At 40.9% G+C, this 25712-nt stretch overlaps 1 protein-coding gene across 1 annotated transcript; it reads left to right on the forward strand.

The window, feature by feature from the left end:
• The first annotated feature begins 12167 nt into the window (after positions 1-12167).
• Positions 12168-24745, forward strand: LOC125484725 (zinc finger matrin-type protein 3-like). The gene is made up of 3 exons (XM_048604597.1): positions 12168-12264; positions 15555-15904; positions 24617-24745. Exons 1-3 carry the CDS (start codon positions 12222-12224, stop codon positions 24743-24745), a joined length of 522 nt encoding a protein of 173 aa, XP_048460554.1. The 5' UTR covers positions 12168-12221.
• Positions 24746-25712: the final 967 nt, after the last annotated feature.

The following is a 25712-nucleotide window of genomic DNA, read 5'->3' on the forward strand; positions in this document are numbered from 1 at the left end:
GGTGGGGAGGGAAAGATGTCTTTGGTGGTGGGGTCGGATTGCAGATGGCGGAAGTGTCGGAGGATGATGCGTTGGATCCGGAGGTTGGTGGGGTGGTACGTGAGGACGAGGGGGATTCTTTTTTGGTTCTTATTGCATGGACGGGGTGTGAGGGATGTGGTGCGGGAGATGTGGGAGACACGGTTGAGGGCGTTCTCGACCACCGAGGAGGGGAAGTTACGGTCCTTGAAAAACGAGGACAACTGAGATGTACGGGAGTGGAATGCCTCATCCTGGGAGCAGAAAACCTCCGGATCCAACGCATCATCCTCCGACACTTCCGCCATCTGCAATCCGACCCCACCACCAAAGACATCTTTCCCTCCCCACCTGTATTATCTGCTGAAGCAGGTCTTCCTCTCAGAAGGAATGGGTGCCCATCCCATCTTGGTGACTGCCAAGTTCACAGCTGCTCTCTATTTTTATCCTACCACGAGCAACTGTGGATCTTCAAATTCTTGATCTGCAAGTGCATCCACAGTCATAGATGCAATTTTCTCCAGATTACAACAGTTTAAAACCTTATACCATGTCAAGAGAGTTAAACAACTTGAACAATGAGATGCTCCAACATCACTGGCTTCCTAAGTGCAGGGCACAAAAGACTGCACCCATGATGCTGGGAGAGTGCCCTATTACCAACTTGCACAGTTCATCAACTGAAAAGGCTTCCATTCCATCAATGTCCAGTTTATCGTTGGCCATGGACGCTAGATTCTAGAGGTCTGCACTAGATATCCTGGGAGCTGCCTATTGTGTTTGTGGTTCACCAGAACCATAAAACTCAAGGCAGACAAGGTAAACTAGAACAGGGATTACTTTGTTCTATTCCGGTCAGCACCACAATCGATTTTAGAATGCCTCACCCAGTTCCCGTGCTGGATCAGCTGACCCACTCTCTTAAAGGGGCAATACATATCCAAGTACATACACATTACCCCTCCCCTTTATTTCAATACTGCCCGTATCAATACATCCAAGAAATATGATTGTTATAAAAGCATTGTAGCTAACATATGTACATTCCCAGAAATATTTTCAAACAATGGTAAAGGAAACAACCCTTTTGTAGTTCACATTGACAGCATAAGTCTCTCAGGGGGATGGCAATTCCTAGAAGACCATCTCTTGTCTCAGGAACCTTTTCTGGTGTAGTCTTATGTTGTTCTGTAGGTACGTCCCTCTCTGATTGGCTGTTGTTGCCCTGTGATGCTGCTATTTCCTCCCCGGTTATGGCGAACACTGGCTGGACACATAACTCCGTTGACACTACTGGTCCCATCTAGACAGGCTGAGTATTCTGAGGGACCTCACCCCATTCGTGACATGCAGTGAACAGCAGGTTTTTTGTTTCCTCCAGACCAGTTCATCTGTAGTCTGCATCATATGTGACAAAAGTCCAGTTTGAGCCACTACCAGCACTGGGATCTGTTTTTCTCTAGGTTTATAATTCTGGGCCAACACAGTCTCTCTGCTTTGGAATACCCTCAACTGAGATTCCCACCCTTCTATCATCTGACCTTCTTGATTTCACTCATGAAGGAACAACAATGGCGGCATCTCCCTTTCTAATGCACAGGATTTGCGTGATCCTGCTTTCTCCTTAATCTGGGAGTCCACATTCGGCCATCAAAAGTAACTCCTCACTCTTTCTTTAATTCGCCCTATTCCAAGGTGCCCTTGTTCCAGCATCTTTCCTCTTTACGGGGGAGGGTTAACAACTCTAATTCTCCACATTAAAAACTCATCTGATATGGACAACTCCCACCTCCGGGACAGGTAAGAGCGTAATTCTGGGCAGTTTCTGTGACAAGTCCTTCCTCTCAGGACTAAGTCCACCACCAGGAGCATCTGAATAATGCAGGGTAGTTGCCTGTCACTACTTATAGAGGCAGTTCGGCACACTGGTCCCTCAGCTGTACTTTTACCAGAACATAGCCCTTCAGTGGCACCACTTGTTCTGAGTATGTCCATAGTGTAATCTTGGCAGGCTTCAATGGCAGTGCCTTTAACTTTTCCCTACGTATTGATTCCGGAATCATACACTGCTGCACTTGTATCCACTTCCATCTTTACAGTCTTATCCTGTAGTTGGGAAGAACCCAGAAACAATCAGCTTCACCCCATATTGATAGGATGTTTAACCAAAACTTGGCTGACTTTGGGCCTTCAGCTTCTCCCACAAACCTAGATGACTCCCGGTCTATTCCCTGGCTGGCGGCACATACCTTATGCCTTGTCTTCTGAATTGTCTCCTTTAAATACCCTTTCTCTTGCTTGTGTTGTGCCTGGTAATTTAGGGCAAAATTGCTCATTAGCTTACATCTGTGGCACTGGGCTTCTCAGGTCCAACACATTGACTCCTTGGTGGCCACATCGTTGGCATCCTGCGGTTTGAGCTGCACTCCATTGTGTTTCCACTATTTTATGTACCTGGGCGTCGTCGCTCAACTGTATTGCTTCTCTGGTGGCCAATTCCATTGAGGTACCAATTTCGAAAGCTGCTTTAAAATCCAGGTCTCTCCTTGTTAGTAGCTTCCATTGGATGGCTTTATGTTGGAGGCCACAAATCAAATGGTCCTACAGGGCATCTTGGAGGAACCCTCCGAATTTGCAATGTTCCTCTAACCTCTTTAAGATGCCACAAATTGGTGAATGGGCTCTCTTTTGTGCTGTACCCTTTTATAAAAATGGAAACATTCTGTGATCAGCAGTGTTTTAGTGCAAAATAACTCCCAACATTTTGCCTAGTTCTTGGTGTGTCTTCTCTGAGACATTTGCTGGTTGCACTAGACTCCTTAGAATCATTAACATTTTGCTTCCAACAGTACTCAAGAAATGTGGTACCATTATGTCTTCAGCCACATTAAATATGCATCAAAACATTCAGTATACAGTCTAATATCCAGTTTCTTCATCAAATGGCCCCAACACTCCAAATTGGCCTGCCATGTTGTTTTCCCATCAGCAGGAATTTTTCCCCCCATTTGAGCTTAGTAGCTTTTCGCAGCCCGTGACCCCTCAGTGAATGCTGTCTGTGGCACCCACTCCCTCACTATGTTAGCATACCATACATCCCTCATGATGGCCACAGCCCGCGTCCCCATGTGACCACTCTCCATGATGACCTTGTTAGCTTCCAGGTGAGTGCTCCCCTGGACCGAATCCCATCATGACTGCCGCTTTCAGCCCACTCCGTGGTGCGTACCCATCTTCCCTGGCGTCCACCGCAATCTGAGTCTCCTTGCGACCACTTCTGTCAACATCATTTCCACAATTTATTGCCATTTCCGAAGTCCTGCGGCATCCTTTGTCCCAACGAAAAAACAGCGTTCACATACAATTTGTTGGCTGGATTCCACTCTTGTCGCCAGTTATTTTGTTTGAGGTTCACTCGTTAGAATGCAATATTGCCTACAGAAATATGCTGAATCATCACTAATTCTGATATTTCACTCAGTGGGTGAAAGTGTGGATGAGCTGTGCACAGCAAGACCCACACTAATCCCTGCACATTGCTTGTAGCCTTGGTGTTGTCCATATTAAAGTACAACACCTTGGCTGCAGTATGCAATATCATGGTACAAGGATCCCCGACATCTAAGGCTATCTGTAATCAAAGAATCAGATGCTTGTGAGAGATAAGAAATGCTTGACCATTGTAACTTCTTTTATTATGATGTCTAAACAGGCTGCTTGTGTATCAAATGAGTGCGACTTCATGAGGTCCAACATCCACAGAGATTAGAACCCACAGTTCAAAAGTGTCAGTGATCATATATTTCCAAAAATGCTGGATTATTTACAATGGAGTGTCACCCGAACCGAAAAAACCCGAAAGAACTGCAGATGCTGTAAATCAGAGACAAAAATAGAAATCGCTGGAAAAGCTCAGCAAGTCTGGAAGCATCTGTAGAGAGAAATTAGAGTTAATGTTTTGGGTCGAGTGACCCTTCCACAGAACCGTGTGAGAACCCTTCTTACTCTTGCTGCTGTTCCAGTTTACTTCTATGATAGATAAACGTATACCTTCTCTCTGTGCCTTCCTTGACATTTTCATTACTTCCACTGAGGCTCACAGCATTGGGATATTATGAACTGTAACCTCAATTGCCCACCCCACTCTTGTCATCCTTCCTGCCCAGTGAGGGTAGTCTTTTCTCCAAGGACAGATAAATAATGATGAAGGGTTGATGAGGAATGGGAATATAAATGGTGAATGATGCAAAGAAATGATCAGAGATACACCTATCGATAGTGGACATAACAGAACTAGGTATCAAGGTTCCAAGCACTCCTCCCAGGTGAATTTACCTGTAATTCTTCCAGTTCACTATTTTGTACTTGCTGTCCACAAAGCAGTATGCTAGCGAAACCAAATACTAACTGGCTGACTGCATTGGAACATGTCCACTCAGTTCACAGTGACCCTGGGTTTCCAGTCTGATAACGTTAACTTCTCACTTTGCTTCCACTCTGATTTTTCTACCCTTGGCCTGCTGTGGCATTCCAATGAAGCTCAGTGCAAGCTTGAGGAACAGCATCCCCATGCCACTTGACACAATAGTGAACCAATTGACAATGGTTTCATGGTCAACATCCTGGGGGTTATCATTGACCAGAAATTCAACTGGACTTGTCACATTTATACAGTGGCTACAAAGCAGGTCAGAGGCTAGGAATAATGTGGCAACTGCCCTCCTGACTTGCCAAAGTCTGTCCACCATCTATAAAGCACAGGTCAGGAGTGTGAAGGAATACTCCCACTTACCTGGATGGATGTAGCTCCAGCAACACTCAAGAAGCTTGACACTATCTAGGACAATGCAGCCTGTTGATTGGTGCTACATCCACAAGCATCCATTCCCTCCACCATCTGTACTCAGTAGCAGCAGTGTGTACTATTTACAAGATGCACTGCAGACATTCACTAAAAGCCCTCAGACAGCACCTTCAAACCCATGACCACTTTCGTCTGAGAAGGAAAAGGGCAGCAGATACATGGGAACAGCACTACCTTCAAGTTCCCCTCCAAGCCACTCACCATTCTGACTTGGAAATATATCACCATTCTTAACTGTCGCTGAGTTAAAATCCTGTTATCCCTAAAGGCATTGTGGATCAACCCACAGCAAGTGGACTTCAGCGTTTCAAGACGGCAGCTCATCACCAACTTCTCAAGGGCAACTAAGGATGGGCAATAAATGCTGGCCAGCCAGCAATGCCCACATCCCAGAAATAAAAAAACAAAAGCTAGGTCAAAGAGGTAGATTTTAAGGAACAACATAAAGCAAAGAGAGAAATTAGTATTCAGGTGGAATTTGGGACCTAGGTGGTTGAAGATACACTACATGTGGAAGAGAAAGATGTAGAGTAGACTCAGAGGAACAGAGTTCATTGGGATGGGGAGAGGGGATGTGAGATTGGAGGATCTCACAGATTGTGTTGAAATAATTGAAGAGAAAGACAACTTTAAACATGAGACAGAGGAGGGTTGGGAGTCAGCACAGGTCAGTGAAGATGGAGGTGAAGGTGCTGGACAAGTGGCACATGGTGGAGAATAAGGGACAGAGTTCTGGATAATTATTAAGGCCACTGGAGCTTATGTAGGGTGGAAGCAGAACAGCACAGAAATTATTGGAGTAATTGAATCTAGGGATATGGTGAAAGTACAAATGAAGTTTTATTTGGAGATGGGCTGAATTAAGATAGGCAGGTGAAGTAACAGAGAACATGAGAATAGAAATTCAACTTTGGTCAAAACGGGACACAGAGGTTATGAAGTCTAGTACAGCCTGAGACAGTGGGAGGGAAAGGAAGTTGAGCTTGTGTTTAGAGCTGAGGTCAATGGGTTCTGTCTTCCCAATGTTTAGCTGTAGGAAGTTAAGACTTATTGGATACTGAATGCTGAACAACTTTATTGGCAGAGATATTGAAAAAGTCAAAACAACTGAAGCTGGATATCATCACTGCATATATGGAAACCAAACCTATAATTTGTAAATGATGTGTCACAGGGTGATCTCTAAATAAGGAGAGGAGCGACCAAGGATGGATCTTCAGAGGACCCCCAAAGTGACAGTATATATTGAAAACCATTACAAGAGATGTTTTGGTCACCATTGAATAGGTAAAAGTTGGCCTCCACTGAGTTGGGCAAGAAGCAGAATCTCTGGAAAATGATGCAATGGTGCTGATACACAAAGTCACACAAAAGTTTTTACTTCTGGGTCAAAGAATTGAGACCAAGGACGATTAAGGTGTGTTATTTGTTGCAGCTTTCAACAATTCCAATAACAGTCCTGTACAAAGGGGGAACATTTGACAAATGGATTATATTAGTAATCAAACAAACCCAGACGGCAACAAAAACAGTTTTCTAATTTAGCATCATCCCCCTCACCATTGAATAGCATCTTGCAGGTGACACTGTATTATATGAGAAATGAAAGACTAATTTCAACCCAAAATCTGTTACAAGTATCCCCAAACCCAACATATGTCAACTACGGTGGGCACAAGGTCCTGGGTAGGGTTGGGGACTTGGGGGTGGAAGAGGACTGCGTTGGGTGGCAGGCACCAGTAAGTTTAGTATACTTACAGTTTTTAATGTCCAATAATGGACAATATTGGACATATATGTCAACTACATAAGGATACTTCATAAGGATGCTAAAATCAACGTTGTAAAATACACGTACAGCTGAGTGATTTCATATAAGCATTGTTAACATAGAGCTGTATTCAATTTTGCCTCAGGTCTGAAGTGGGTATGTTTGCTGATAGTTGCAGTTTCAACACAACTCATAATTCCTAGGATACTGAAGCAGTTCATCCCCACATGCATAAACACCCATTCAAAAACAGTCAGGCTTGGGCTAATAAGTGGCAAGTAAGATATGTGTAAACCAACGACCTTTTCCAACAAGATGGACTCTAAGCATTTCCCTCAACGTTTATAATACAACGTGAACAATATTACACATCACTGAATCCATCATCAACATTCTGGAGATTACCATTGACCAGAAATTCAAGCATCTATATGATTACTGTGGCTACAAGAGCAGATCACAGGCTGGTCTGCTGATAATTGTGCAACAAGACACTCCCCAAAGCCTGAACACCATCTACAAGGCACCAGGCAAGAGTCTGAAAAATACTTATTGTCTTCTTGCCTGGATGAATGCACCTCCAGTAACATTCAAGAAGCTCAAACACCAAAAAGCTTGAAACAACATAAATGAAAACCAAAAGAACTGCGGATGCTGTAAATCAGGAACAAAACAGAAGTTGCTGGAAATGCTCAACAGGTCTGGCAGCATCTGTGAAGAAAAAATCAAGAGTTAACGTTTCAGGTCTGGTGACCCTCAGAACTGAGGATGAAACAACCTAGTTGATTAGTACCCTATCTGCCACCTTAGATATTCATTCCCTCCATCATCGGCAAAGAAACAAAGTTGCTACCTGGTATCAATGGGTCTAAGACGCAAGTTGTTTATTAATAGTGAAACCGACCCCGTGATGTAGGATCGAGATCGGTTATGGGCGAGACACCAATTGCTGTTAAATATAATAAATGTTACTTGTCTCCATCCCGTCCTTTAAGGATACATGCACAACATTAAACACCTCTCAAAGTTAATGTCTCAGGTGTGCGGCAGCTGTGCCTCTTCCTTTACTGTGCCAACCAACTTTAGCCACAAAAATCGCTTGATAGTGTGCACGCCCGATTAGCCCCATTGCCATGCAGGTTCTCCCGGTTAGTCACAACCTCTAGCCCCGCTAACGAGTCATTGAGGCCTCCAACTCTCTTACCATAGGAACCATTTCCCATCCCTCCGAGGCAGAAGGCAGCACCTAAGACCCGCCCTTCCCTGCCGTTAGTCGGGCCCCCGATCCCGGCGCCACCGTTAGCCGGAGCCTCGGGCTCGCTCGGACGCCTCGAGTCCGGACAATCGCTTTGAAAGGAATGGAATGTGGAAGGTGCCCGCGTGCTCTTCCCGGCATCCTCCTGGTCGCCCGCACGATGCCAGGTGGAAGCGGCAGCTCTATCCCTGTCTGATCAATCCGTCAGTGCCCGGCTCCGAGAGGCTACCACCGTTCCTTCATCCATCACAGCCTGCCCCTTTCCCTTCACGGTAAGAGATCTGGTACGAGTGTGGAGAACGGGGTTTCACCCTCCGTTCCCCGTAATCGCCGGCCGTCTGATCTGTTTGTTTGAAGCTGTAAATAATTTCTCAGAGGGCATGGTGCAGGGGGAAAATGGCGATGAATGTAAGGCAGTAGAGGCTATAAGCAAAAATAACTGCAGAAATTGCCAGCTGCAGAAATATGTGTGTATCGGGATTTGCAGCAGACTAGGTTAATGGGTATATTTCAGGGCTCCTTAGAAATTATAATAAAATGCAGGATTTATTTTCGTTGAATAAGCAATATCCTGATATTCAAAGCGCCCTCGTTAACTTTGATAACTGTACTTGGTTACGTTGGATTTTTGATGCAGAGAAACAAGAGATGTTGACAGTGAAGGCACTGTTGCTGGAAAGATGAGATTGCTTTTTCTTTTCGAGCTCTAAGGAACCCAGCGTCAGTTACCTGTACATTGAAGCTGAATCACTATCCTAGCGTTTTACTTATTTCCAAAGACAGAATTCTAATTAAAAGGAAGACTGCTTCCAATTGCTCTTAGGATAGGAAAATACATACATGTTTGTCTGATTCTACGGCTTTTGTAATTTGTCATTTTTGAAAAAAAAATCACCGGGAAATACCGAAGGTAACTTTAAGATTTGATTCTTTGTCACATTTCCCCAATGTCTTGTTCCTAAATTAAGTGAAATTTTTATCTACGTAAATATACCAGCTGATGTTCCTTGGCGTTGCTCACAGTTTGTCAGAGGATAATGAGAGGAAATAATTGTGACATTTCCTGAGGTGGACGTCATTGAAAAGAATGATATAAATGCCTTTGTTGAGGTGAATTGAAATATATTGTTTTAGAACGAAGTTAGTTAGATCCTTTTTATTCATTTATAGGATGAGGACGTAGCTGGCTGGGCAGCATTTATTGCCCATCCCTAATTGCCAAACAGTATTAGAACTACAGACCAACAGGTATCCTTAGGTTAATACAGTAGAGAAATATTAAATGAAGTAATATCAAAATGAGTGTGAGAAATAAAAAACAAAGCTACTATTTGCAGAATGAAAAAAATGACAAAGTTGACCCCTCTGCCACAGAGTTAAATGTTGGAGCAGGAATGAAATAAATAGTGGAGACACATGAATAAAAATGTCAGGCCAGTAACTAAATAAATGGTTACAGAGCTGATTGGGCTTTTTGTCACATAGTACAGTGAGGAAGAGGGGAGGTTTTCTGGTGCACCTGAGCCAGAACTTCAGGTTTTAAGTCCTACCTGAGAACTTGATGGCCAAGGAAGATACATTCATAACTAAGCAACCTACTATTCTTCCAGTACACATCAATAGCAGGTGGTAAGAATGAAGGAAATTCCTAGTCAAATACATAGAGTCGTCGAGTCATACGGCACGGAACCGGACCCTTCAGTCCAACCAGTCCACGCCAGTCATAATCCCAAATTAAACTAGTCCCATCTGCCTGCTCCTGTACCATATCCCTCCAATATGAAAATAACTTTGGAGCCTCTTTCTTTGCTATTTATAGGTCCAAGCTACAACATACATGTAAAATCCATGTTGCTGCAGCACCTAGGACTGTGAGTGAACTAACACACAACACTGCAATGTGGACATATTCATGTTTCCCATCGAAAATGGAGGATTTACTTTACTTTAAAAAAAAAGACTATTAAATAAAAGTGGATAGCAATTAATTAAACTAGCAGTAATGACTAAACTAGAAACACTTTTTTTTAAAAAAAAGGCAGGTAAACTAGATTAAATTAAACCTGACAAATAATTCAATTTGACTTATTGGAGGTTGGGAGGAAGAGGAGACCAAGGTGGAAATAGGGAAATTGTCTGTCCTGAACGACTCTTGCCATAATGCAATTAATAATAATCAAACAGGCAAAATAACCTGATAAGCTTAGTAACTCAGCCACTGGTGCAGGCAAAAATTTGTAATAGTGCCAGTCCCAACCCAAATAAATGGGCAGGAATTGATGCAGGAAGGGCATCCAGCTGTAAAAATCATCCATCATATCCAAAAAAAGTAACACTAATAGTTAATCAACAAGTATTGCAGCAAGCAAAATGGGAGAAGCTGAAAAAGGAAGGAGTCAGAGGTACTTTGATACCAGAAATGGCAACATTTCTTTTACTCTGTGCCTATTTGCTGTGAGAAGGTAGTTGTGGTATTTCACAGAGTATTCAGAGTCAACCACATATTAGACTGTTGGACTGGAGTCACTGTTGAGTCAGATCTAGCAGCAGATACAGGTACTCTTCTTTGAAAGACACCAATAACTGGTTCAATTTTTGTCATGTCTGATTTTATTTATGGCATGTAAAATAATACTGTTTCACAATTCTCAGTTTCCTAGCATTTCTGCACACACTGTAACTATGGTACACTATTGGAATTGTTGTTCAAGTAATAATGGAAATTATTTATTTTTCTTTAACAGATAATTACATATGGATACTGGAGGATAAAACACTATTGAAGGCTGCACATCCGGAAAGTAGAATATCAGGTACATTCAGATTAGTTGCAGTCCTTCATATTTTCTTGCATACATTTCACCTTTCGCTGAGAAAAACACTCTATTACTTCAGAATGCTCCTGTAATTCTCTGTGCATATATGAATGATGTCATAAGGATTTTAGTGACAAAGTTATGTAGAAACCTAATCAACTGCAATGGAACTAAAGAATGCAACCAAAAAAGCTGGATTTTCACTCCCCGTGCTGGCTCAGAGCCCCATGATCAAATATGCTTTGCAACTTCTCAATTTGCCTGCAGTAAAAGGTATATTGGAGAATTGCTTTCTCTCTTCCTCATCATGACCTAGCTTGCTGATTTCCACATATTGGCCTGACTCCAGCTGTTCTATTGATTTCCCTCCTCCAACAGCAAATAAAATTTCCTCCTTTATCTGCCAGCAGTTCCAACCTCAAGATACAATAGCTAAAGAAACCATTGCACGTGTGGAATCAACTCTTCCCATGACATGGTTAGAGGCAATTCCTGGATGCACAGCAGTGCATGCAATACTTTGACAACCAAGACATTTGGGCATTGCATCAACGATTCAGAGGAAATGCCATTGGAAACCTATCCTGCCACCACCCCAAGGAGATATACTGTATCCTTAGGATCTGAGATAGGACTGGAGCAAAATGTACTGTATGATACAGAGCTGCAGTCCAGCATATGAAACATCTCTAATGTGGTACTTGCAGAAATCTTAAGCACCAAAACTGCTAACAGTCGTATGGAGAACTGTCTTCATGTGCTGCAAACTAGCCAGGAGAGGGACGCAAAAATATTCCTGATTAACAGCTAATCTTCTTGCTGAACAAATACAAGGAGGTAGCTATAGAAATAAATAATCATGACAATCAAGGACACAACAGAAATATCTGTACTTTCATCCCTTAAAACATGGAGAAAAATAAATTCATCCCTCTTCATCTGAAACACCCTGAAATCTATCTTACACTTTGGCAGCTGATTTGCATCCACATTGAACAGTCCAGAGGATGCTGATTCTCAATCAAAATGCCATTAAAGCATTGAGAAAGTTAATGACTTCCGATCTAAAATGTTTATTGGGCTAATACAAAAGGGAAGAGACAACTGCACTTCAATAGGCAACTAGATATCAATTTTTGTTCACATTTTCCTGAACTTTTATGAATACACAAAGCTGTTGCTGTCATAAAAATAGCAGTCTACTGCTCAAGCATTGAATAATGAATGCTATAATCTGCCAAGCTCAAAACTTTGAATAAGTTTGACACTCTGAGGCTGCTGTCACTGTCTGAAACCACGCTGGCGGGAGGATACCTGATACCTGATCACAAGCTGGCAACAGCTCTATGCTAGAAACCAGATTAAACAAAAGCGCATCTTCCTGAATGTGAATCATATCACAAATTACCTGGTGACACTACCTCCTATGTGAAAACCATGCAATAGATTTCAACGTGCTACTATGGCAACACAGCCACCCCAAGAGTTCTTCAGTGAATGAATGTTTGGTCTCCAGACTTCAAGATTATCTCCCCCAGAGGTGATGTAGAGGTGTATACAAGTGTTATGATATTTTATTGTTACATAGGCAGAGTCCTGACTGCATGGAAAAAGAAATCATAAGCTGGGAATGGTAATGAAACCCTACAATAAATATATTTGGTAGTTAGAGAACTTGCCACTCCATCAACCATTTCATGAAGCTTGAATATTTAGCCTGGAAGCTGAGTTGAATCGAGTTGAGCTTCAGCTATAACCTGCAGCTTAATCTTCTAAGGAATTTCAAAGAACGATAAGTGCCAATGACTGGTAGAAAGGGAATAAATCTTGTTCACAACAGTTAGGTTTGCTCAATATGTGCTAACAGAGGCAAGACATAAAGAGGTCTAGCCTACAAAATAATAGAAAATACGGACCCTGGAGGTTTATGGAATAAAATTTAAAATAGCCAAACATTTAAAAAGTGTTAATGGGGTAAATCACCCAATTAGCAAAAAACAAGTTCAGATATTTTGGAAAAGAACAGTATATCTTTATTGACTATTTATAAAGCACAAAAGTCTCCGCACTTCTATGGCACTATTTTGAATGTTATGTCCTTTGTACGGGGTGCGTGGTAATAGGAATGCTCTTTGCCATGCCTAAACAGGCTTCCTGCCAGTGTAACACCCTGAGTACATACACATAGAAGTCTTAAGACTGGTGCTGGGACCTGGACATTCTAAGTATCTAAAAAGTAGTCTTGGGCCATAGTTTGCCAAAACCAAGGGTCATTTGTTCTCCATCTTAACTTGTATAACTAATTCCTGAACTAAGAAAGCTGTTCTCCCATATATCATATATCACATATATATGGTATACACACACATATACACAAATATGTATATTCAGGATCCTTGAAATTGAAATTTGATTGTTCTAATACGGCATAAGGACATCTGTGCATCCTGTAGGCCCATGTGATTCTCTCAAGTTATGGCTTTCAATCACTACTGCTTCCTGAACTAAAACAGATTCATTTGAGAATACTTATCAATGAACAAAACAAGACTGTCTTGCACCATTGAAATAACAAAAACACACTTGCTGCAGTTTTCACTGTCTTGCAAGAATATGCTCATTGCTAATGCTGCTAATTGCATAAAAGCCTTTTATATATGTAGACTAAGATTTTGCCACTAGCAACTTCTTATGACCTTGAAATCTGCGCATGAATATCTGATGAAATATATGATGGAAATTCCTTGTTTCCTCATGGCACTTTAAATCCGGAATGCAGCAGCAGTGATGTCAGTAAACATAGACAATCAAGGAAATTGAAATATTCATAAACATCAAACCAGGAAGTTAAAAGCAGAATAAAGGTAAAGACCTTTCTTAAAAAAAAACTTGTAAATATGTAATCCTTTTTAATCATGGTGAAATTTGAAAATTCCTTAAATTTACAATGACCTTTTCAGGATTTGTAAGGCTATTTAACAGTAGTTATGAAGTATCCACTGAAATTTCAGTTACATGCCATTCAACAAGGTGTGACTTTTTTGGAAGCTTTTACACCGAATCTATATGCCAATAATGTGCCACTTGTTGGTGGGAAATTCGCTTGGAATTCAAGGATGAAACTACTCCTGACATAAGGAAATGGAACAGAGCTCTGGTTAAGTTGTGAATAAAACACAAAAGGTTTGAGGGATACTATCCACTTGCCTATTTTGGAACATTAAAATCGTAAATACATCTTTAGCTACCTTTTTGCTCAGAGTCATCTGGACATGTACTTGTTGAGGTCCTTAAATTGCTAAACTGCATTACGAATGGACAGCATCAGGAACATTAAAACAACGTAAGGAAGCACATTCATCTTTGTGATGCTCGATTCACCTCCGTTCTGTTATGTCCCACTGTAATTTGTATGAAATTTCCTTTCCCACTTCGTACTGTTCCTCTCCACTTGCATCTTCCATCCGCCCCTAGCTTTTGCCATACCCATCCTGCATGAGGAGGAAGGTCAAGGTTGCATGACTTAGTTGGGATGGGGTGTGGATATTAGAAAGAGTTGTACACATAGGTTGATTTACCAGGTAAATACTTCCCGGTGACTGGAAAGGCAGTTACATGGCATGATTGTCCATAAGCGTATGATGGAGTGTCAGTTCAACAATTGTGGAAATTCTGCTCAGTATAGGGAGCATTTAGTTGTCTTTGGAGTCGTGTGGTTTCCCTACCTCAGGCCAGAAAGTCCAGATTCAAGTCCTACATGCCTTGGGAGAGTGCCATAGCACATCCAAAGAAATCGATAAAAATAACATAATCATGAGAATGACAATCAGTAGCAGGGGTTCACGAAGAGAAAATGTTCCTTGCTTTGATGTGGATTTCTTCAGAAGTGGAAGTCCTGTTCAGTGAGAAGATGGGTCGCAAAACAGTGGTGGTATGAAGATGAGGTGGGAGGGGTGTGGTCATGCAAATGAGGATAATGGTCTTGGAGAGTTACAGGTGAGGGTGAAAGTTGGGATTTGCAGTCCAATGCTCCCTATACTATTGGCATTAAGATTGCTCTAAAATTTTTGAGAGTACCTATTGCATCATAGGGAAGACTCTGGAGATCACAGATGTCCAAAATACTGGTTTTTACCAGGTTGATTTAACTTTACTATTTTAGCAGGTCACCTTGAAAATTTATGTATTGGGAACTAAACTGGCTTCTCAGTGATGAAAATGTGGTGACCGTAGTGCATTGTAGCAGGAGAGCATGAAGAGATCTCAACTTATGATTTCTAAATAAACCGGTTGTAAGAGATAAATGCAGAATAGACTTGAAATGTAAGAAAGAAAATGTGAAAACTAAAAAATATGTATATTGGTTTTACACTTGATGGCTGTGCCAGTTAACGGTTGTATTTTTTGTTAACTTTATCTGTTATAAATTTCCCATGTGTAATTTATAATCTACAGTTCCCTGTTGCATATATTGCTTAGCCACTAATCTGCTGTCTAATAATTATTAGACCTCAGATTAAAATCTAGTAAATCAGGATGGTATCTCAGCTAATAAACAGCCTGGAAAATCCTGGCAGTCAGTGTGATGAGGAATTTAACGTTATCGCTTCCAGTGTGTAATTTATGATGAATACAGTTGACAAAATATACAACAGGAAGTCGAGCAGTGCAGACACGAAGTGCAAAATCAAAACTGTCGATGCTGGAAATCCATAATCAGAACAGAAAATGCCAGAAGCCCATAGCAGGTTATGCAGTATCCGTGAAGCGATAGCAAAGTGCATGCAAACACAATATATTATAAATATTTAATTCTACTTTTTTGTTTAGCCCCAGAAACAAAGATAAAGTCTGCTACTGGATCAACAATGTGCCAACAGCCATATCGCCACACAACTTTACCCCAGACATTGCAACCTCTTGCTATCGAACCTGTACTCTTAAAGCAACCCCAGAATCTTCAGTCTACCTCATCTGCAGTGATGCCACGATCCTCACAGTTGTTACCTGCACAGATGTTTAAATCGTCTCAATCAGAGCTTGTTCTGTTATCACAAGAGAAAGTACCTTCCTTTGATGCACACCAAGATCCTGTTTTAGCAGATCTCTGTAGACCACTACTTTGTAAATTATGCAATGTATCCCTGAATTCAACACAGCAAGCACAGGCACATTATCAGGTACGTTGGTCAACAAGAAAGTGTCTGTGTATGTATGCATTATGTTGAATCAGAATATAGAAATGTATAGTGATGAACTTGTATGGAAAAGAATAGACCCCTAAGCATAGATTTTTGACTGGCATTATTTGTTTAAAATGAATGGGTGAATACCAATATTAAAATAACACTAATTAGAAAATCTAGATTTAAATCCTAATTGGAAATGTGAATACCATCTGTCCAGTATGTTGAAATGCATTGTTTTTGCTTAGCTGCATTTTTTGACATGTAAAGGCTCCCTTCTGTAAATATTGCTTCTGGCAAGGTTGATTTGCATTTTTGGTGGAAAATATTAATTCTAAAGAAATCACAATCCAGTTAAGACATTGTGAATGAAGTAAAAACAGAAATTGCTGGGAGAAACTCAGCAGGTCTGGCAGCATCTGTGAGAAAAAAGCTGAGTTAATATTCCAGTCTGGTGACTCTTCATCGGAAGAGTTTCTCCAGCAGTTTGTGTTTTTGTTTCAGATCTCCAGCATCAACAGTTTTTTTTATGTTATTGTGAATGATATCTTGCTTGCTATCAAGCAGACACACCAAATACTAAGCTGTGGTTTGAAACAGATTTTCAAATGTGCTGGTAGCATTTACCCTATAGTGAATTTCTCTATAGTTGTGTTAATAGCTTATGTGTTAACTGTTAGAAGTGAATTTATGTATAAACAGATTAATCTCTCATGTTACGCATAGAATCAAAATTAAGAAATGAATAGTAATATCTTGAAAAGTGTTCATTTTACAGAAGAGGAGGGGCTGGAAGTCTTAAAATGCGTAAAGATGGATAAGTTCACCTGATCAGGTGTATCCTAGAACTTTGTGGAAAGCCAGGCAAGTGATTGCTGGATCCGTGAGATATTTGCATCATCGATAGCCACAGTTGAAGTACCAGAAGACTGGAGGTTGGCTAATATGGTGCCATTATTTAAGAACGGTGGTAAGGAAAAGCCAGGGAACTATATACCGGTAAAAAAATCACACAACACCAGATTATAGTCCAACAGGTTTATTTGAAGACACAAGCTTTCAGAGTCTCACTCCTTCTTCAGGTGTCAGTGAGAGAAGTAGCATCAGACACAGAATTTATAAGCAAAAGATCAAAGGGTCATAGAACTAATGCGGTTTTGAACAAACCTAAGATGGCTGATAATATTTAATCGGTTAGAAAGGATTAATATGCAAATTCCTGGATTTCTTTCAAGTCATTGCCCTGAGATAACTAAAAGGTTTTATGAGTTCCCTCAGTGTACCAGAGGTGACATCCCAGATCAGACAATGCATTTTAGGTGTGAGGCCTTGTTTGGAATCTGGCTGTGTATCAGCTGGGAGTTAGACTGGTTTTATTTCCAAGGTAGGAATTTATAAAATGCCACATTGACTGTATACAAATTGTGCACTTTTTGAACAAAATAGAATGTATCTGCAATTATAGATCTGCAATTGCAAATTCACCCCAAAGATACGTGTGTGTGTGTTTGTGTGTGCGTGTGTGAGAGAGAGTGTGAGAGAGTGTATGGTGGGGTGGGGTCACCTGTAGCGCAACATGAACCCAAGATCCCAGTTGAGGCTGTCTTCATGGGTACCGAACTGATTAGGGATCTAACAGCTATCTTAGGTTTGTTCAACACCACATCAATTCTATGACTCTTTGATCTTTTGCTTATAAAATCTGTGTCTGATGCTACCTCTCTCACTGGCACCTGAAGAAGGAGTGAAACTCCAAAAGCTTATGTCTTCAAATAAACCTGTTGGACTATAACCTGGTGTCGTGTGATTTTTGACCTTGTCCACCCCAGTCCAATTCCAGCACGTCCACGTCATATTTACTGGTGAGCCTGACGTCAGTGGTGGGAAAGTTGTTGGAGGAGATTCTGAGGGGGAGGATTTGTATTTGGAGAGGCAAGGACTGATTAGGGATAGTCAGCATGACTTTGTGCATGGGAAATAGTGTGTCACTACCTTGACTGAATTTTTTGAAGAAGTGACAAAGAAAATCGAATAAGGCAGAAGTGTGGACGTTGTCTGTATGGGCTTCAGCAAGGCGTTGAACAAGGTTCTGCATGGGAGACTCATGAGCAAGGTTAGATCATATGGGATCCAGGGAGAGCTAGCCATTTGGACACAAATCGGCTTGAAAGTAGAAGACAGAGGGTGGTGGTGGTGGAGGGTTGTTTCTCGGACTGGAGGCCTGTGACCAGCGATTTGCCACAAAGGTTGGTGCTGGGTCCACTGCTTTTTGTATTTTATATTAATGATTTAGATGTGAATAGTAAGTTTTCAGATGTCACCAGATTAGATGGTGTAGTGGACAGTGAAGAAGGTTATCTCAAAGTACAACGAGACCTTGATCAGATGGGCTGAGGAGTGGCCAATGGAGCTTAATTTAGATAAATGTGAGGTGTTGCATTTTGGTAAGGCAAATGAGGGCAGCTCTTATGCACTTAATGGTTGTGTCCTGGGGAGTGTTGCTGAACAAACTGGACTAGATTAATTTAGGGTATCTGGTTGACATGGACAGTCGAACTGAAGGGTCTGTTTCCATTCTGTAAAAATCTATGACGCAATGACTCTAAGTGTTGCCATCAGATGAAGTGAGGTTAGAAGGTGGAAATATTGGAGCAGATGTAATTCAATCATTGTTTTATGTGTAAATTGGACTGCGACACCTGACAACTGACATATGCAGTTAACCGTGGCAACCAGGTTGCTGGCTGAGTTACCTTGCTTCTGCAAAGCTACACCAATATCTAGCAGTGAAGCTCAGTATTAAAATATATGAGAGGGCACAAAATTGGGAACGTAGATGAATGGTGCATACCCACTAAACTCTACAGAAACAGTTTGGGCTTGTGTGAATTCCGGTGAAATTCCAATTAATGGCATGGTAATTACTGCTAAGCAACCTCTGAAAATGAACTTTTACAAATGTGCATTCACATTCCTTTTGATTTCCTATTTTTCTTTCCCCTTCCTTTACATGATCGGGCATTTAATTGAGTATTCTTGCTGACACTTTCAGATTCAGACTTTGCATTGCTCAGTGATGATTTTTCATTTTGATTGATTGCAGAGATACACAGTTGCTTGTTCTGCTTATATAGATCACAGATCAACTGAATGAAGCAACATTCCAGTTAGCCAGCGTTCAAAAATAATGAGCAGCAGTTTCATATAGTTTTGTTGGAAACCATCCATTCCAACAAAACTACATGAAATTGTTCGAAGAATATTTTGAATTGCAGACAGTTGAATTTATTTCGGCGTGTACCATCTGTCCTCCCTTTAAATTCTCGACTCCGATTTATCCAACAAGCCAGTGGCTAGAGGGGAAGTCACTTATTGGATAGCTGCTGAATGGAATTAGTGGAGGCTGGCAGCCAGCATCCTCTGCATTTGAGAATTATCACCCTGGTAAAGAAAGAAGAAGATTAGGTATGGCAGAGCTGAGGATGTTAAGATGGATATTTTATGTCTTGAGAAGTGGGTATGCCTAGATTGGCAGCAACCAGGATAAAAATCAAGGTTACTGAAGAGTTCAGGAAGGATCAGGAGAAGAGACTGGGATAGCATGGGTTTATTTAATAAAGGCCAAAAGATCATATTCTACGAAAGATGTTAGAGTGGACTCTACCAGGAAAGCTAAGACCAAGAAGGTGGATACTTGCAATCTGAAAGCTTCTGGCGGAGAAGGGCCTCAAGATGCTTGATGAAATAACTCCACAGGGACTAGTATCCTGTCACCAAGTCACCCTTTATTTACACATGGAGATTCCTTGACACTGCTCCAGCTCTCTTAGAGCCAGCTGTCAGAGTGAACAGAACCTCTCACATTCCCGTTTATATCTATCAGTCAAGGCTCCCTGATTGGACCAGTTTAATAACCCACATCGGGGAAATCATATTCTATGAGGTCCACTTGGCTGGCCTCATTACAATCACTAGACTTGAAACCTGGGGGAACTGGAGAAAGGCTACTGTGAGTCCTGAATCTGCTTAATTTTTTTTATTCATTCATGGGATGAGGGCGTCAGTGGCTAGGCAGCATTTATTGCCCAGAGGGCAGTTAAGAATCAACCACATTACTATGGGTCTAGAGTCACATGTAGGCCAGACCAGGTAAGGATGGCAGTTTCTTTCCCTAAAGTACATTAGTGAACGAGATGGGATTTTTCAACAATTGACAATGGATTTATGGTCATCAATAGATTCTTGATTCCAGATATTTTTATTAACTTTCAATTTCACTATCTGCTGTGGTGGGATTTGAACCTGGGTCCCCAGAACATTATCTGGGTCTCTGGATTAACAGTCCAATGATAATACCATGAGGCCATCGCCTAGGGAAAAGCAAGAGCAAAAAAAGATCTAACACACCCTCTGCCTTCCTTTCCTAGCATATTGATAAGATGATATTGGCTCTTCCATAACTGTAAAATTTCATTTCACTTTAACCCCACCAAACCCTGTCTACAACCTTGCTGGCTGGGTAACCTTTGATAGACTTCCTTATGCAATAATTTTCTGCCATGTTGGTTAAGAAGTAGAGAAGATTGTGGGACAAGGAGAAGACACAAGGGCCTTAGAAAAAGGCAGGGAGATATAATGAGATGATTGATTGGGGTGGAATGAGGGGAGAGAAGGGTTTACAGGAGGAGAGGAGCAAAGCGGAGAAATGAAAGCGAATGAAGAATGAAGGATCAGTTCCTGAGGTGAAGTGGACGAGATCATAGAGAAGAGGAGAAAACTAGAGCAAATTGAGTAAGGGCAGGAGATTTAAGGCATTGAGGAGCTGAGATAATGGTATGAAATGAGAGAAGGAACTTTAAAATATGATTATCTCTGACAAGAGAGAATCTTAACACTTCCCCTTGACATTCGTCAGTTTTGCCATGCCTGAAATCCCCACCATGTAGATCTTGTTGTCACCATTGACCAGAAACCTAACTAAACAAGCCATTAAAAATGTGTGGTTGTAAGAGCAAGTCAGAAGCTGGGCATTCTGTGGCAAATAACTCATCACGTAAATCCCAAAAGCCTGTCTGCTATCAACAAGTCAGGATGTGATGGAATAATTCCCACTTTCCTGAATGAATGTGCTTCTAATAACACTTCTGAAGCTAAGAAGCTCAGCAGTATCCGTGATAAAGTAGTTTGCATGATTGGAATTCCATCCATTACTCTAAACATTTATTCCCTTCACCATCAGCGCACTGTGATAGCACTTTGTGCAATCCACAGGATGCACTGCAGCAATTTGTCAAGGCTGCTTTGATAACACCACCTAACCTGCAACAATCCTTACCTAGAAGGACAAGGGCTGCAGGCTCACATACCATCCTGATTTGGAAATATATTGTCTTTCCTTCAATGTCACTGTGCCAAAATCTTGGAACTCTCTTTCTAACAGCACTGTGGCTGCACCCAGATTAGTTAGGCTGAAGTGGTCCAACAGAAATTGGGATTGGGTAGTAAATGCTAGTTTTGCTGGTGAAGCCTACATCCCATGAATGAATATGAAAAAAAAATTATTGAAATAGCTTTCCCTTTTTTCTTGTCTATCTCCACCCCACCCTACCTGCTGTCTTTCTTATCATGAAGTCAAAGAGTCATACAGCACGGAAACAGACCCTTCAGTCCAACCAGTCCATGCTGACCGTAATCCCAAACTGAACTAGTCCCACCTGCCTGTGCTTGGCCCGTTTACCTCCAAACATTTCTTACTCATGCACTTTTCTACATGTCTTTTAAACGTTGTAACCATACCTGCATCCTTTGGAAGTTCATTCCACACATGAACCACTTTCTGTGTAAAAAAAAATGTCTCTGGTCTTTTTTTAAATCTTTCTCCTCTCACCTTAAAAATATGCTCCCTTGTCTTGAAATCCTCCACCCTAGGGAAAAGACATTTGCCATTCACCTTATCTATACCCGTCCTGATTTTATAAACCTCTATAAGGTCACTCATCAACCTCCCATGCTGTGGTGACAAAGGTCCCAGCCTATCCAGCCTTACCCCATAACTCAAACCCTCCATTCCTGGCAACATCCTGATAAATCTCCTCTGAACCCTCTCTAGCTTAATAATATCCTTTCTATAACAGGGCAACAAGAATTGGACACAGTACTCCAGAAGAGGCCTCACCAACATTCTGTATAACCTAACCAGAACGTCCTAACTCCTACACTCAAAGGTCTGAGTGATATAAGCAAGCATACCAAACGCCTGCTTAACCATTCTGTCTATATATGATGCAAACTTTAAAGAATTATCTGTCCTACAACACTACCCAAGGCCCTACTTTTAATTGTATAAGTCCTGCCCTTGTTTGTTTTACCAAAATGCAGTACCTTGCATTTACACAAATTAAACTCCATCTGTCACTCTTCAGCCCATTGACCCAATTGATCAAGATATCTTTGTAATCTTAGATAACTTTCTTCACTGTCCACTATACCACCAAAGTTGGTGCCATCTGCAAACTTACTAACCATGCCTTCCATATTGTCATCTAAATCATTTATATAAGTGACAAACAAAAGTGGACCCAGCACCCATGCCTGTGGAACATCACTATCACAAGCCTTTAATCCATCATCTTGCCTTCCTTTCTCTCCATACTGCAGTAGAAAACTGTACTTGAACTTGACTTTGCCTTTGTAATTCCCTTGGTTAATGATTAGCTTATTGTTAAATAGCAAATCTTACCCAATCTGGGAAGTGAAAAAGTAGAGTTGGCTATGGCATAAGAGTTTCTCTGAAGTTGTAGCCAAGTAGTTATAGAGCTATCATTGGCAGTAAACTGTAGTTATAGCTTGAACAGCTCAAATATAAAAATTCTGTTATAAATGTGAAAATGCAATTTCATAATTGAAACGTGAAAATTTAAACTATTGTTATAATAAAAATAAAAGTTATTAGCAATTGCACAATTCAGATTACTATTGGTTGAAAATGTAGGTTCAGTGTCATAAGAAATCATTTTACAATCTTAAATGGCTATATGGCTGAAGACTCATATCATTTCTATTGTACCACAAGTGCATTGTTACATGAAATGCTACTGTAAAAATAAAGCAAATAGTTTTCACAGTAATACCAATGTCAGTTTTCAAAAGCATAACTGTTAGCATTGTAGAAGGTGACCGTTTGTATTTTTAAAAAGTGGTGGGCTTCCTAAACAAATCAATTGAAAGAGTATAAAATTTAAATCCTGATGGTTTTTGTCTGAATTTATATAAAAGAGGCCAAGTATCACACAAAATGGTTTCTAAAGACTTCTAATATGGCAGTTCCTTTCCATTTTTATTCATGTTACTCTAACCTTACCTCTCAGTTAGTCGTGAATTATCGATGAGGTTTCCCACACCAGTGGTACTAGTGCTGAGTCATAGATTGTGACTGGTGTGGTTGCTTTGTTAAATACAAGAGTGCGTGATTTGACTGTGCTGCAAGCAGGAAGCCTTACCTGGTGGAAAAGTAGATCAGAATTTTGATGTTATAACTATATACAATGCATGACATGCATTTTATTTTCTGATATTTAGTTATGGATATTACACTGATAGCACTTTCTTGTCAGCAAATTATACTGCATGTTAATAATAAAAACAGAAAATGCTGAAAATATTCAGCAGATCAGGCAACATGTAGACAGAGAAACATATGATTAGCCTTTTGTCTCAGCTTAGCAGTTACGATGAGTAAAATTGAATCAGAGATAGTAGGAACTGCAGATGCTGGAGAATCCGAGACATCAAGGTGCAGGGCTGGATGAACACAGCAGGCCAAGCAGCATCATAGGAGCAGAGAGGCTGACGTTTCGGGCCTAGACCCTTCATCAGAACCACGATGAGTAAAAGTTCTGTTCTGGTCGCTGCATTATAGTAAGGATGTGGAGGCATTGGAAAGGGTGCAGAGGAGATTTACCAGGATGTTGCCTGGCATGGAGGGAAGGTCTTATGAGGAAAGGCTGAGGGACTTGAGGCTGTTTTCGTTAGAGAGAAGAAGGTTAAGAGGTGACTCAATAGAGACATACAAGATAATCAGAGGATTAGATAGGGTGGACAGTGAGAGCCTTTTTCCTCGGACGGTGATGGCTAGCACGAGGGGACATAGCTTTAAATTGAGGGGTGATAGATATAGGACAGATGTCAGAGGTCGGTTCTTTACTCAGAGAGTGGTAAGGGCGTGGAATGCCCTGCCTGCAACAGTAGTAGACTCGCCAACTTTAAGGGCATTTAAATGGTCATTGGATAAACATATGGATGATAATGGAATAGTGTAGGTTAGATGGGCTTCAGATTGGTTTCACAGGTCGGCGCAACATCGAGGGCCGAAGGGCCTGTACTGCACTGTCATGTTCTATGTTCTATGTTCTATCTTCATAGCCTCTTTTATTTGTCTTGTTCAGATTCATTTTGTAGATAACTGAAATAAGCATAAGGAGGATATTAAAATGGGGTAAGGGTCTGTAAAGTTGCCTTAGGTCAAACACCTACAGGAAAGAAGGGCAAAGATGACAGAAGCAACATAGTGGTTATTTCTTGAGTGAAGTCTTTTGCTATTCACAGGTGAAGATATTTTTTGTACAAATCATATCACAGTATATTATCTTACGTGGAGTGTATATGTTCCCCCAACTCAAATAATTTGTGAATATTTGTTTGTCTTAGGGCAAAAACCACTCAAAGAAACTTCGTAATTATTATGCTGGGCATCAGTGTGTGGCTACTCCCAAACTGACTCATTTTGTAGATCAACCAGGCACACAACTTCACCCACCAGCATCCCAGGTAATGTAAATAAATGCTATTAGTAGGGAACATCCAGATCTAGAGAAATTGCTGAAAAGTATAGCTGTTATTTGTTCCCTGCAAACCTGTATAATTCATTTGTCACCACTCTAATTGAATTTAAACTATGCACTCGTAGTATGATCACGTTGTCAATTTACAACATTTGCTACGCCTTAGAAAACAAAGAACCTGCCTTTATATGTGGCATCTTTCATGCACTCAAGATGTTCCAAAACTCCGGAGACCCAATGAAGCAGTAGGTGTTAAAGTATCTAACATGTACAGAAAAGATTCTGAATAGTGTGATCAGCAACTAAAACAAAGCAACATTCATGTTTGTCTTATTTTAATCCCCCGTTCACATTGCAGATAAACTACAGTGTAAATCCATTATTATATGCTTCAATACGCAATGAATGTACATGTTCCCTCTCCTTTTAGCGCAGGCATCTTATAACTCTCAAAAGAGATCAATCTTTATTTTGCTAGTTATCTTAAGGGTCTTCTTATTAACACAGACCAGCTATAATGTGGTTACACTTCTCGAACCACAATATGGGCATTATAATGGGCTGTTTAGACCAAAATCTAGCTTGAGTAACTAAAACTACCGTGCTGTACTCATAACAACCCAGTCTCGGTAGCCTACTACAATAAAGAATTACCACAGATTCACCACTCTCTGAGAGAAAAAATTCCTCCTCATCTCTGTCTTAAGAAGGCAGTTCCTTAACCAGAGAATATGCCATATGGTCCAAGGCACTCTCACAAGGCAAAACAACCTCTCAGTATCTATTCTGCCAAGCCCTCTAAGAATCCTGTATGTTTCAAAAAGGTCACCTCTCATTCGTCTAAGCACCAATGAGCACAAGATTAATTTACGCAACCTCTCCTCATAAGAAAATCCCTCCATATCCGGAATCAACCTAGTGAACCTCCTCTGGACTGCCTCCAATGCCAGTATATCTTTCAT

The sequence above is a fragment of the Rhincodon typus genome, chromosome 13, assembly GCF_021869965.1.
Source record: "Rhincodon typus isolate 14 chromosome 13, sRhiTyp1.1, whole genome shotgun sequence".
Classification (NCBI taxonomy): Eukaryota; Metazoa; Chordata; class Chondrichthyes; order Orectolobiformes; family Rhincodontidae; genus Rhincodon; species Rhincodon typus.